Source organism: Lathyrus oleraceus, chromosome 7, assembly GCF_024323335.1.
Source record: "Lathyrus oleraceus cultivar Zhongwan6 chromosome 7, CAAS_Psat_ZW6_1.0, whole genome shotgun sequence".
In the NCBI taxonomy this organism is placed as follows: Eukaryota; Viridiplantae; Streptophyta; class Magnoliopsida; order Fabales; family Fabaceae; genus Lathyrus; species Lathyrus oleraceus.
Genome location: NC_066585.1, coordinates 502,534,121 through 502,547,501, shown reverse-complemented (window position 1 = coordinate 502,547,501; position 13,381 = coordinate 502,534,121). Strand labels below are relative to the sequence as shown.

Here is a 13,381-nt window from a genome sequence, read left to right as displayed (position 1 = left end):
ATTTATTCTCCGAAGAAAATATTATTCTACATCAAAGTAGTTTATTTTTTTTTACATATGTAGTAAATTAAAATTAATCAAGTGATGTGGACATTGTGGTATTTCACTGCAGAGCCTTGTCCCGAATAAGTTGGTGTTTACCGTTAGCTGCTCGTCTTAGACATTCTGGTATTTCAGCTTGAGGTGGACGGGAAACATCACATCATCACTACATATTTTTATTAATTTACCCTACTTAGTAAAATATTTAATTTAAGAATAAGTTGACAAATCAGTTACCCTAAGAACTAAGTTATTACAAATATGAAATTCTATAAACTTATTCCTACAATAGTTAACCCCGTCATTTATATGAACCATATTAACATGTCAAAACGTTAAGTTATTGTGACTTAGATCACAAATTTAGCATAAAAGTTTAAAAACCACAAGCTTAATTAACTAACATATCGGCTTAATAACATAGAAAATATGCATAAAATATATTTTAAGGCAAACGTGCAAGCTAAATTGAAAACCAGACTAAGTATTCAATAAATGTAGGAATTCCAATAAATCGCTTGCAGATGGCAAAACTTCAAATTTGGTAAACATGCTTAATATCTGATAAGCTGTGAAACAGAATAAGAACCTAGCTGAAATAAAAGTATACTCCTCTGTACACTAATTTGTTGCATGACCTTGCAAACTGAGAATAAGGTCCCACCAGTGTTGGTCTAATTTTTCATAGACAATAAAGGCAATATTTACCATCATATCTATCACTCTAGAACAGCAACCTCTTGGTCAACCCTCCAATAATTTGTATCATTGAACTCCTTCACACCAGGACTGCCCTCTTCAGAGTTTTCTTTTTCTGGCACTTTTGGGGATACATTGCTTTTTAACGGCGCCGCCTCCCCAACTATCCCTTCTTTAAGGGCCTGTTCCATTGCATTACCCGTGCCTTCTAACTCTACACCCACAAACTCCACATCCTCTTCAAATAAAGAGGGTACAGCTTCCGATCTTTGACTTGAGTCCTCATCCGCATCCATTGAATCTCTAGTGATTGGTGACCCATTTGATAGTACAGATTCCCCATTTGAAGAATTCGGATTCTGATCACCTAATTGAGACTTACTAGACAAATTACTGACTGATTCATTATGATCCAGAAAAGGATTCATACTTGAGCTAGCTACTTGTATATCTGATGGTTCACCCCATCCCACCCAATCTGGTAAAGGTCTCTCACCAAACAAGTCCTCATTGTCTGTTGCTTCAAATTTGTAGAATCCCATGTCGTGCGAAGTGCTTGCTTTCTCACTTTCAAAATCTAAAGTGCCTTCATTCATGGAATCACTACCAGTTAATCCACTAAGTATGTTTGTGTTTGTACTAGACGTGCCATTCACAGTATTTTTGCTGTCAGTCAATTCTTCATCCTCTCCAACCACCACCTCATCATCATCATCACTACTGTTGCTACCTCCATTTACAGCTCCATTCAAGGTTATCTCGTCCATCATCTCAGAGGATGATGTTCCCCCATTTGCATCACCAATTCTGTCATCTTGGAAAGCAAACCAGTTGGAGTTTGTAAACAGATTGCTGCATAAAACAAATAATGCCAACTTATATCCGCATTTACTGTTGAGTGAAATAAAAACACATCCTATAACAGTAGCTGACATGATAATTATAACATCTTTATGTGTCAACAATACGAGTTCTTAGAGTGCATAATTTTGCATTTTGCATAAATACATCATACTTCTGATAAAACAAGAAGATTATATTTCTCCTAACAAAATTACTGGCTAGAAGAATACGACAAAATAAATACTCACCTCCCTTGATCATCACCAAGTCTAAGGGAAGATATGACTACCTCAGCAGAATCATCATCGAAGTACACATCCTACATTTGATTGAAAAAAAGAGACAGTTTACAAAGAATATAAGATTACTATATGAAAGAATATATGATTACTATATGATAGAATGCTTATACAATCAAATAAGTTATCAGAAACAGAAAGACTACTAGGTGTTGGAAACACGCTAGCTGCCTCCAATGCAGCCCACTGTGGGCTGCCTTCTTTGCAATTGATTTTGTGTTTGAATTAAATTTGTCCCAAATTCTAGTGTGGCATTAGAGTTTATCCTATATTTTTTATTGGGCCATTATCATTAAACCATACTCTAAATGTCTAGTCCTAGGCATGAGCAGGGTGTTGAAAACCCTAATCGCTTTCATTGTGGACACCTTGGGTTGTCTTCATTGCGTTGAGCGTGAGGGGCATTGTCTGTTTCTATTATAGGAAAATGATAGTAAATTAGTGATCAAATTATTTTCCAGATGTGAACCCTGGACATCTTGGTTAGAGCTACTACAGCATTCCTCATCTCACCAACTAAGTTGTCTACTTGGTTGTGATGGAAAATTATGACATCACACGTCAAGTAGAAATATGGTATGGTCAAAGTAGCGCTTTTAATGATCGGACAATCCTCGCCCCTTAACCTAGCCTTTGGGTTAAGCGTTGCCCAATTCTAAGACTATATGATGGGTACCGCATGAGAATCATGAATAAAGGCAAACGAGGGAGGGGAAGTAATAACAATTTTTCCTACATGGCAAGGAGGGTGGGAAAGATTAGAAATAGTGATAGAAGGAAAGGGAAATTTAGGGGAGAAGGCATCCAATCAATTTATTATATTCAGGCCTTCGGAAAGGAAGGTCTCTGAAACCTTAAAATTCTGACATTTTGTCTTTGGTTTTCTGTTTCAATGGTGTCAGAGGGATGAGCCTGTGATTCTGATCTCTATAATTTGGGTTTATCCGTATTTTCCTGTAATTATATGCCTTAGTGGATTACTGTTTGACTAGGAGAGAGGCAAAAAGTAAAGCAACCAATGGTCGAAATAGTAAAGCAGATTACAAGCCACGGAACATGTCAAATGGTCACTTCGTATATGTAAGAAGCACACAGGCCAATAATTAGCAAGGGACAGTAACCAGATTGCAAAGTGAGGAAGACATTTAGAAGAGCCAAAGTGGTTCTCAAAATCTGTGAAAAAAATCAAATACAATTACTTATGTTACTATAAAAATAATCAGCTGTTACCTCATCATCTCGCTCAACACCGCCATGCTCCTGCAAATAAGATCATCACCGCATTAGTCTAGCATATGTAGGCTGCAGTGTCAAACATGAAAGACAAAAATGGGATGATTGCGGGGAGGGGAGGGAGGAGACAGATGAAAGTGCACACACAGACAACCAGCTACAAACAAACCTCTTCATTGTCCTCATTTCCATAAATTTTGTATCCAAAAGCCTGGCTCAAATTATTTGCTAATGATGTAACATCATAGTCTCTGTCATGAATATCATCGTCATCACTATCCCTCATCCTATCTTGTAATGCAGTTGGACGTCTGCACACAAACATCAACAAAAATATTCAAGGATTGCATCATCCACTCCTCTATGTTTTTAATGTCAAACACAGAAAACCAAGCCCACCGAACACCTACTACTCGGAAAATTAACACTTGTCATCACATGACTACCAATTTTAAAGCGTTTGTTAATCTAATACCACTAAAACACCCTTTTGTCCCACATGTTATGAAAGGACCTGTTAGCATAGAAATATATGACTAGAAACATAAGCCTTGCCTATGTTTACAAATATATCCTTAAACCAAAATTTACACCACCAATAAATTTGATGCCAAAGAAATAAACTTCAATCCTCTCACTGAGACTTTCTAAGGCCTTATAGCTTGATAACTGAAATCAGAACTTACCCACAAGCCCAGCGATTAACATTCTCAACCAAATTCCGCTCCTGAAGAACTGTAGCTTGCCATTCATTCCACTCATGGTTCTCCTACAAATGTTGAATATGTAAAATTTTAGTATATATTACAAAGAGTGTTCACTCAAACGTAATTTCTAAGTGTAAGTTCAACCCCGTTGCTTAAGGCACAAGAAACAAACAAGCTACCCAACTGAGTGAGAGAACAAGGAAGTGCATAGGAACACTTACAAAATAATGAGTCATTTAGAAAAAAAGACCTAGCTAAGGGATCTAAAGCCTAAACACATTTGATGCTATTATTATGAAAACAATTATTGAAAACTGAGTCAAAATGCATCAATGACTCTCTCTTATCGTCGAAGCAACGCAAAATGAACTATTACACAAGATTGTTAGTACAAGATACCAAAGTTTCTATAATGAGTTTTTAAGAAAAAATTTCAAGGATTCAATTCAAGGCATATATTCTACTACAGACCTTTCTGATATATATTAATATACAAATTGGCAAAGTTCCATACCCTACTTAGTACTTGCTATGAAAACCATAAACCTTGTTCCATGAATTCATAGAAAACTAACCTTAAGACATGCAAGAATGTGGCTTTGGTTATGAGCCAAGTGAACGAGTTTATTAGCAATTCGAGTAATATGTCCAATGTTTCCTGCCCGGGTCGCCCGTTTTCCAGCCGCGGGTATTGTTCGCTGCAAGATCATGTATTCAGTTAAAAGTTGTTCTTGTAGACCTAAAGAGTGCATATAGGATATATCACATGAACTCATGTTTGATTCATCTTTCTTTTCACTTTTACTTCAATAAAACGTGAAGAAAATAAAGATAGCTGAATTTCACACTATCAAAAAAATTCCAAGCATGTCACCATGCACACTTGAAAGATGTTCATGCAGGCCTAAACAGTGCATATAGGATATATCACATGAACTCGTGTTTGATCTATCTTTCTTTTCACTTATACTTCAATAAAACGTGAAGTAAAAATAGCTGAATTTCACACAAGTTCAAAAAAAAATTTAAGTGTGTCATGTTTCTCAGCATCATACTTTTAAGAGCTGCGTATCAGTGACCAAATACACACAAAATCTCTCATGTAATAGTTTGAGGCATCCATTTACCTGATTGCCTTCAGCAGAAAGAATACATTGTTTATCTACTTGGAGAAACCTCCCAATTAAATCACAACCTTGGAGAAGATGATCAACAATGGCATCAGATTTGCTCTCCAAACATGATGATATGATACTTTCTACGTGATGGTGTAACGAGTTATTGAACGGATACCTGTATTGTAGATAATGTTTCAATAGTAAGAAATCCCTATGCACAATGCATCAAGATCATATTCGACATCTATGTGACTCTGCAAAACTGAACTAAAAGTAGCTTACTCAAAAAAAAGGTCAACAATCCGTCCAATGGTTCCCGAGTTGGCCAATTCTTTTTCTGCCACTTCATTTCTGGTTTTTAAAAGTTCTGCAATAAACTCCACGATCTGAAATAAATGGAAATTGATCAGAGAAAGTGTATTAAAATATGATATTAGAGCTATGTTTGCTTAGGACTTTAAAAGAGTACTGGAGGTACACGATGAAGGTTATCTGTGGAAAAAGATTAAATCTCAACCGACCAACTATGCAAACGACCTAGTTTCAAAGGGGGCAGCAGCCGCATCAAATTTGTGATAAAATATAACAAACCTTCAATCGATGCTTGCCAAGTGGAGGTCTCAATTCACCGTATGCTGTAGGCAATACCTTGTCGTCGGATGACACATTCAAAAGCACAAGCAAATCCCCTGTAAACAAGATATGCAACCTTAATGACAATGATGATGATGTGACAAGGCAACTCTAACAAGATGTGCCAGATTATGTACAAAATAGAAGTAAAACAATTTCTCATCATTCCTCAAGATTCTAATTCAGAAATAATAAAAGGTAAAAAAAACAAGGTGCATTACTACTACCATCAACTACAACCCCTCCACCCACCAGAAAAAAAGCCAAACAAAACTAAGCTGCACAACATGTTAACCAAAAGATATTTTGATAGCTATTGATAGCTTAGAGGAACTGGAAATGTATCAAAAACGAAAAATCAATAAACCAGATATTCAATAGTTCTTAAAATAATTAGAACCAAACAAAATAACAAATTTACAACCCATTTTATTGGCAAAGCTCCAGGCATCTTTCTTCTAGGAAAAGTATTGATCAACTACCTTTCAATTGGTAAACGCAGGGTTATTCTGTTAGAGCACTACTCTCTGGTGATTTTATTTACCAGGACAAAAAAATGGTAAATGGTAAATTCAAATTTTAGTGTGACAAATGGAAATCTTAAATTGGAAGTCTCAAAACAAGTAAAACATAGAAAAGGTCCACATAATGTTACAAAATAACCAAAATCTAAATCAAATATTCCTTTCTTGAGGACTTCACCCTGTTTTTTTTTTTCAAAATCTTATTATTCATCATAATGACTATGCATCTCATAACATAATTGAAAAAATCTACGCTTTTCTAAACAACTATAATTTCCTTTAAGAATGTTGAAAATATAATATGATCTTTGTATTTATTGTTTAGTGTAGGCATATCATACCGTATCATATCAGGTAAATAGGAATAATATCTCCTCTATCTATATTGTATGTGCCTTGAGCCAAGGGGTGTTCAAAAATTTGGTTAACCAAACCAAATACTCAATCTGAATTGAGTTGGACCATAAAAAACTTAACCCATTTAAATGGTTAATAAACTGAATTGTTTATTTTAATCCATTCAGTTAATCTAGTTGAATTTAAAAACTGGTTCAAACTATTATACTCTTTTCACAATTTTATAAAAAATATAAAAACAAATTCAATAAATTTAATAAATACTTATATAAAAAAGATAAATATATTTATTATAATTTTCCAATATTTTTCAATTATTGCATTACATACATTATCACATATTATTAACATTTTTATATTATGATTACAAAATACTAAATCAAAATGTTTTTTTTTCAAACCATTATTGTGAATTCTAGAATTTCAAATTGATTTCATAAAACACTTTTTTTCTCAAACTCACATTCGGTTTCAATCTTGATTTCGATTTTATCTTGTTTTTGACTTTCTCGATTTCATTTTCAGTCTCTATCTCAAACTTAAACAACAAATAACTTTTACAAGAGTCAATTAAATAATTGAGTTTAAATAATTAACCAATTTTATTTAATGATAATCATTATATAATCCAAGTATGATAGTATAACACTGTACCTAAAATAAATATCCGGCACACGTCATTGCACAATATCCTATAAATTATTAGTGCATTGAAAGTAAATTATATAGTATTAAACTATAAAAAAAAATATTTCACAACTTATGAATTTTTAGTTTAACATTGTGAAGTTCTAGCCTAACCTCAATATTTTTCGTAGTTGTTCAAACTACTAGTAAGAAAAACGTTGTAAAACGAAGCAGTTTGAAATAAAAACAGGATTTGAATCCAAGTTTATTAAAAAAAACAAGAATAACCGATTTTTAGAAAATATATAAAAAAAAAACAATTTGAAATTCAGTTTAAAAAAATCCAATTCTTTAAAAAAACTGGTTTCAAACTGTTTAAATAAATTAAACTGGTTTAAAACTATGAACTGGTTCTAAACTGAATTGTAATTGATTTTACAGAGTAACCACTTTTTATTAAAGTAGTTCTTAAAAACTGCACTAAACTGCAAAAATGGTTCGGTTCGGTTCAGTTCATGAACCACGAACACCCCTACTTGAGCCTATATAAAATTTAATTGACTCCAAAGTGTAGTTGAAACACCCAGTATTCAACATGTCTTTTTTTCTCTCAACCATGTCATTCTAAACATAAATAAATGGAAAACCTAACGGTAAATGTATAAAATATTCCACACACGGGACAGCACAAATTATACTTACCCAGTTTAGGGAGCATTGCACCAATAGTATCTGGATTTACAGGAATTGGTGGATCATACATGTTTTGACTTCGGAATGAATGAAAAAGTGAAGATGAAACAGCTGACTTTTTGGGATCCAGTAAAGAAATACACACACAAAGTGAGTTGACAAGGCCAGACTTTGATTGTGAATTGTCCAATGCGTAATCCAAAATTTTTGCAACAAAACTGCACAGTAATAACAAAAAATTACTATTAATTTGCAGGTATATACTAAGAAAGCAGAAAGTAGGTAAAGCCTTGCAGTGCAAACCTTGGACTTGAAAGCTTAATTGCTAAAGTGGATGCTGGAATTCGAGTTATTGTACATAATGTTTCAGCTACATTGGCATGAACTTCAGGAGGACTCTGGTTCAAACAAAAAGGGAACAGTTGTCAGATTATTCATTTATAATAAAAGACAATACAGAAGCAAGGATCCCATAAAATTCAAACACTCCATCTTTCAGTATCTAAAAGGATTGTTTTTTTCTCCATATTTTTTCATTCAAAGAAGGTATGGCTTTGTGTAAGGTAAATGAACAACAGCGCAGTCCAATTTTATCAACCATCCCGAGGATCATCTACCATTAAATGAATAAAATAGCCTCCCACAAAATGTGATCAACTCTACGATGTTTGGTATACAACTATGTACACATACAACATATAGAAACCTAGAATATAAATGTTTCATTTCACTTACCGAGGGACTTAATTTATCAACAATCATCTCTAGCAGGTTGCTCTCAGCCAACCATTGCATCACATCTATAAAATTGGGATATGCATGATCATCAGCACCAACTAGTCGAACCAAAACCTGAACAAATAACTTATCTCAGAACCCATTCTAGCATATTAGCAAGATCTCAATTAAGCCATTGGTACCAATAGTTGTTTACCTCCATGATGGATGTAATGCCTATCAAATCAACCAATTGGTGAAATACATGCTGATGGGCCTGCAGAAAGTATGCTGAAGCATGAATGCAAGACCATTTCACAAGGATACCACATGACATACAGGTTAACTCTAAAATAGACTACAAACAGCATTGCATTAAGATACTATGAACAAAAGGAAAAAATTTTATACCCGTTGGTAGTTTGTTGTCCTCTTAAAATTGTAAAATATCATATTATAGTAAAAACAATTACTAAAAATCAACATTATTCCACTTACTTGAACATAACTGATAAGTTGTGCTGTCTTCCGGATCATTAGACTAACAACAACCTGGAAATGGCAAGAAACTAATATCAAGCAAGTGATTTCACACAAGCATATAGCTATTGTAGATAAAATGTAATAAATACAAAAACTTCAGAAGGTCAAACATGTACCTTGCTGAAGTACCCAGCCAGCAAGGTACTATGAGAACGGTCAGGCTCCAAGAACGAGAACAATAAGTTCATGAGCTGCAATAACAAGAATGGTAAGTGGAAACAAGCACAAGCAAAGCATCGCCATATAAAGCAGAACAAAATCAAGGTGGGTCATGAAAATGGAGTATAGACCTCTTCTTCATCCACCAAGGTCTTCAAAATGACATCAATTTCACATGTAAAGATCTCACAGGCCATGAACGGAAACCTAAATCATAGATCAGTGATCAGATTTTAAATCGGGGTAAACAAGAAAGTTGAAACTTTGAAACATAAGCTCTTTTGAAACAAATTGTTAAGAATGTGTGGTTTGAGCCTAACTCAACCCTACAAAACCGGTTGGTAGAGTGAGGACTGCCCCCACTTATAAGCACATGTTCAGGCCATATATTGTCCGATGTGGGACTCTTAACACAAATTATTTGTTAAAACTGCATACTTGAAGACCCGTTTGTTTTCAGCATCGATTGGTGGTTCTTCAATAATGTAGCGAAGCAATTGCTCAACCTGCTCTTTATCTCTCAAACTGAAGCAAAAAACAGCAATAGCAAAAAATTAACAATAATCTTTGTGTATTAAACCTGTGGTTTATGCAATTAAACTTACTCTCAGCTCACCTAACACCGAAGGTAAAAATGGACAGATACAGAGAATAAGTAAAACAACAACAACTGAGCCTTAGTTTTCACTATATGACAGCTATATTGATCCTTCAATATCACTAGACTCTGACGAACAAAAATAAGTATCGGAATGGATGAAAATTGTTAGGGAAAGAAAAAGTCCATTATTTTGAACTGAACAGAAACATACAAGTTAATGAGACGACTGTTCAAGGCCTTGCATTCCTGGATTATTTCCTCTTCATCCAGAAGCTCTTCCAAAGTGTAGTTCTCCTTGTCCAATACTACCTCGACCTGTAGATCAGCAGCAACACAAAATGAGACTTTGAGCAAGTAAATAAGCCAGGCAAGGTTTCAGCCACCCTAGACTTTGATTGTAAAAACAAGCAGCCGTCTTAATAGTTTCAATTTAATAATATATCATTACAAAGAACATAGAAATGTAATAATCTTTAAAAAGTAAAGCAAGATTTCGAGCACTGCCTTCAAATTTGAATTCAAATCTATAAACAAATGAAGCAAAAATTTCCATTAGAAAAATAGAACAACCGGGAACTGCCTTCGAAATTTGAATTCAAATCTACAAAAACACAAAAGCTAAAAAGTTTTTAAAGAAGCTTTTCATCAGATTCTTCTTTTCTTTCATTTTTCCACAAAACTCGCAGGAATCTGATTGTATAGCTTTAACCACTAGAACTTTCCAATAATCAGTAAACATATGCCCAAATCATCACCTTAAGATAGGGAAGGTAAGAAAAATTACATACAAAACATCAACTGTTATTAAATTGAATAATTCACAACCGAATTAAAGCATAGAAGGAAAAAAACGAAAGTTAAGCTAAATTCAGTCCAGCAAATGAAAAAAAAAACTACGCTAATTAAAAACACGCGAAGCTAGAAATTAACTAAGCAAAGTGAAAGAACAATTAATCGTTAGCAATTAAAGAGAAATTAACTACTGTTAAGTAATAATTATGAATTCGAAAGAGAGAAACAAAAATTAACTGATACTCCAACTGAAGAGGCAAAGAAAACTATAAACGAGAGAAAGAATTGAAGAGGAAATTGAATACAACAGAACATAACGGAATTCGAGTATTTTCAGTAAGAGTGAGAAACTCACCGGAGAGGAAGCGGATATGGAGGGAAGCTTCCAAAACATGACGGCGGAGAAGAAGGAAGCGGCGGAGGAGGATGGGATCTGTGAAGCGTTGGTGAATCTAGCAGCGGAACATGGAATTGGAGAGGTGTAGATAGGGAATTGTAAACCCTAATTTCGATGGAGGAAGATCAAAAATACGCAAGGGCTTGAAGAATGATAGAAGAGTGGAGAGAGAGAGAGAGAGAGAGAGAGAGAGAGAGAGAGAGAGAGAGAGAGAGAGAGAGAGAGAATGATGGTAGCTACGGGAATGGAATGAGGAGTGAAATGAAAAGGAGGGGAAAGGGATTCAGTACAAAAATTATAATGTACTCTCGGAAATTATTAGTTTCTTTTCTTTTTTGTAAGGTTTTTGTAAATATTATTTTATTTTTTTTTAAATTTTGGGCAATATTAAAATACGTCTACTGGTCTACGACTACACACATTCGTTCAATGTCAATCATGTTTTATGAAATTCCGTGAATTATTTATTTTTATTTTTGCTAAATACATGGAAATTTTAATTTGACTTAGAGATTTTATATTTTTACTCACTCTTATAAAATTGGTCAATTAGTTTTTAAAATTTACTTGTTTGGTTTGATTTTCCATTCATAGTTTTTTAGGTTTAAATGTATTTTTTTATTTTAAAATAATGAAATTTTAATTTTTTATTTTATGAGAAAATGGATTATACATTAAAGGTGTAATAATAACTATTATTTATTCCGTCAAATAAGACTAAGTATTATATTTATATTGGATGTTAGATTATTTTCATTAAACTTGTATTTTAAAAAATCTTAAATATGTTTTTCGTCCAAATATATTTAATCTCTCTAAAATTTTCCTTCAAATAATGATACTCTTAAATTTTTTCATCCTTAAAATTGGTCCCTCCATTGAGGTTTCCTTGACATGTCAAATGTGTTTTTTTACCTGTATGACTTTTATTAAATTAATTATTTTTGTTTTATATTAATTAAATTGTGGGGTTATAAACCTCCCATAAATGCATAAATTCTCTCACACTTTTCATCAAGTAGTTTCTGAACAATCTTTCAAAAATTCATCTTATAACATAAAATTCATGAGTGGGAGTATATATTTTTCTCCTTTCTATCACATATCAACACAATTATCCGCAACATCTTTTCCAAATATAAACTTCATATAGAAAACATCATATTAGATCACTAACAAAAAGTATACATAGAAAAATTGGATTATAAAACTCAAAAAATTTCTTTTGACATTTATTACTTTGTTAAAAAAAGAAAAGAAATACGGTTGTACCAATCACATATTCACAATAACAAAAATAACTTTCACTCTACTTACTCTAATATTCATAAAACAATCTAATTATAATATATATATATATATATATATATATATATATATATATATATATATATATATATATATATATATATATATATATATATTATTTACATGCTTGTAGTATTGAAATTTTGTTATGAAGAATTTATCAAATTTCTAAATCACTTTATTGTTTTTTTTAACTTGATTGGTCATGGAACTTTTATTTTGTTGTTTATTGTTTCCTAGGAAACTTAAGTTTCATAGCAAACTTAAAAAACCCACATGCCAAGCATATCAATTTTACTATAGCATTCATAGATTGGATAATATATTGAGGAAAATCTTACAGTTTAGTCCTTGTCTTGTCTAATTGTATGCTTTTGATGTTGAATTTTTAGGTCCATGAAGAAAACATGGTTATAGATTACAAAGACCGGCAAATTCCTCTTGAGCGTCGCTTTAGGTGTGTCTTTCAAATTTTTACTTTGGTATTAACAGATATATGGGATCCAGAGCATTAAAACTTTGGATGGTGTTGCGACTCTATGGATTGGAAGGCATGCAAACCCACGTAAGAAAGCATATTGCACGAGCGGCTTATTTTGAGGAACTTGTTGTTCGGTACATAAGATTCAAGGTATTCTTCACTTTAAGGCAAATTCCATTATGCGTCATATGAAAAAATGCAACATGGTATTAGAGTCGTACTCTCCATTATTTATTTTGAGGTCAAACATGCATTTCCAAATAATTCATGTCATGGCTACTTACTGAAGATAATGGCAATAAGCAAAACCATGATCTACTCAGCTTAGTAAACTCAACAGGATGTGTTTTCATAACAGACACAATATGCATAAATTAACTTCAGGGTTTTGTTTTCTTTATTATCTATGTAATGTGTTCTTCCTCGTTGATGGTAAATAGTATGTGCATGCTCTGTCAAGTGAGTATATTATATGTTTTGCAATAGGAGCACCCTTGACAGAAGTGAGACATGTCAAAGCTGCTTAGAAACTGTTTGATGAAATGTGTGAGAGAATTTAAGAATTTAGGGGAGGTTTATAACTCCTCAATTTAACTAATATAAAACAA

General features: G+C 33.1%; 1 protein-coding gene across 2 annotated transcripts; it reads right to left on the bottom strand.

Moving 5' to 3' along the window:
• Positions 1-506: 506 nt before the first annotated feature.
• On the bottom strand, positions 507-11,264 carry LOC127108422 (uncharacterized). Of its 2 annotated transcripts, none has more exons than XM_051045882.1 (19): positions 10,943-11,264; positions 10,007-10,110; positions 9,633-9,719; positions 9,326-9,401; positions 9,152-9,226; positions 8,991-9,044; positions 8,710-8,769; positions 8,511-8,627; positions 8,079-8,173; positions 7,785-7,993; positions 5,533-5,630; positions 5,224-5,327; positions 4,951-5,116; positions 4,399-4,521; positions 3,803-3,885; positions 3,286-3,427; positions 3,114-3,143; positions 1,833-1,903; positions 507-1,593 (listed from the first exon to the last, which is right to left on the bottom strand). In XM_051045882.1, exons 1-19 carry the CDS (start codon positions 10,979-10,981, stop codon positions 762-764), a joined length of 2,565 nt encoding a protein of 854 aa, XP_050901839.1. In that variant the 5' UTR covers positions 10,982-11,264; the 3' UTR covers positions 507-761. The 2 variants fall into 2 exon arrangements, with proteins under 2 accessions (XP_050901839.1, XP_050901840.1); XM_051045883.1 differs by lacking the exon at positions 10,943-11,264 and adding an exon at positions 9,811-9,921 and having other exon boundaries at positions 10,007-10,088.
• Positions 11,265-13,381: the final 2,117 nt, after the last annotated feature.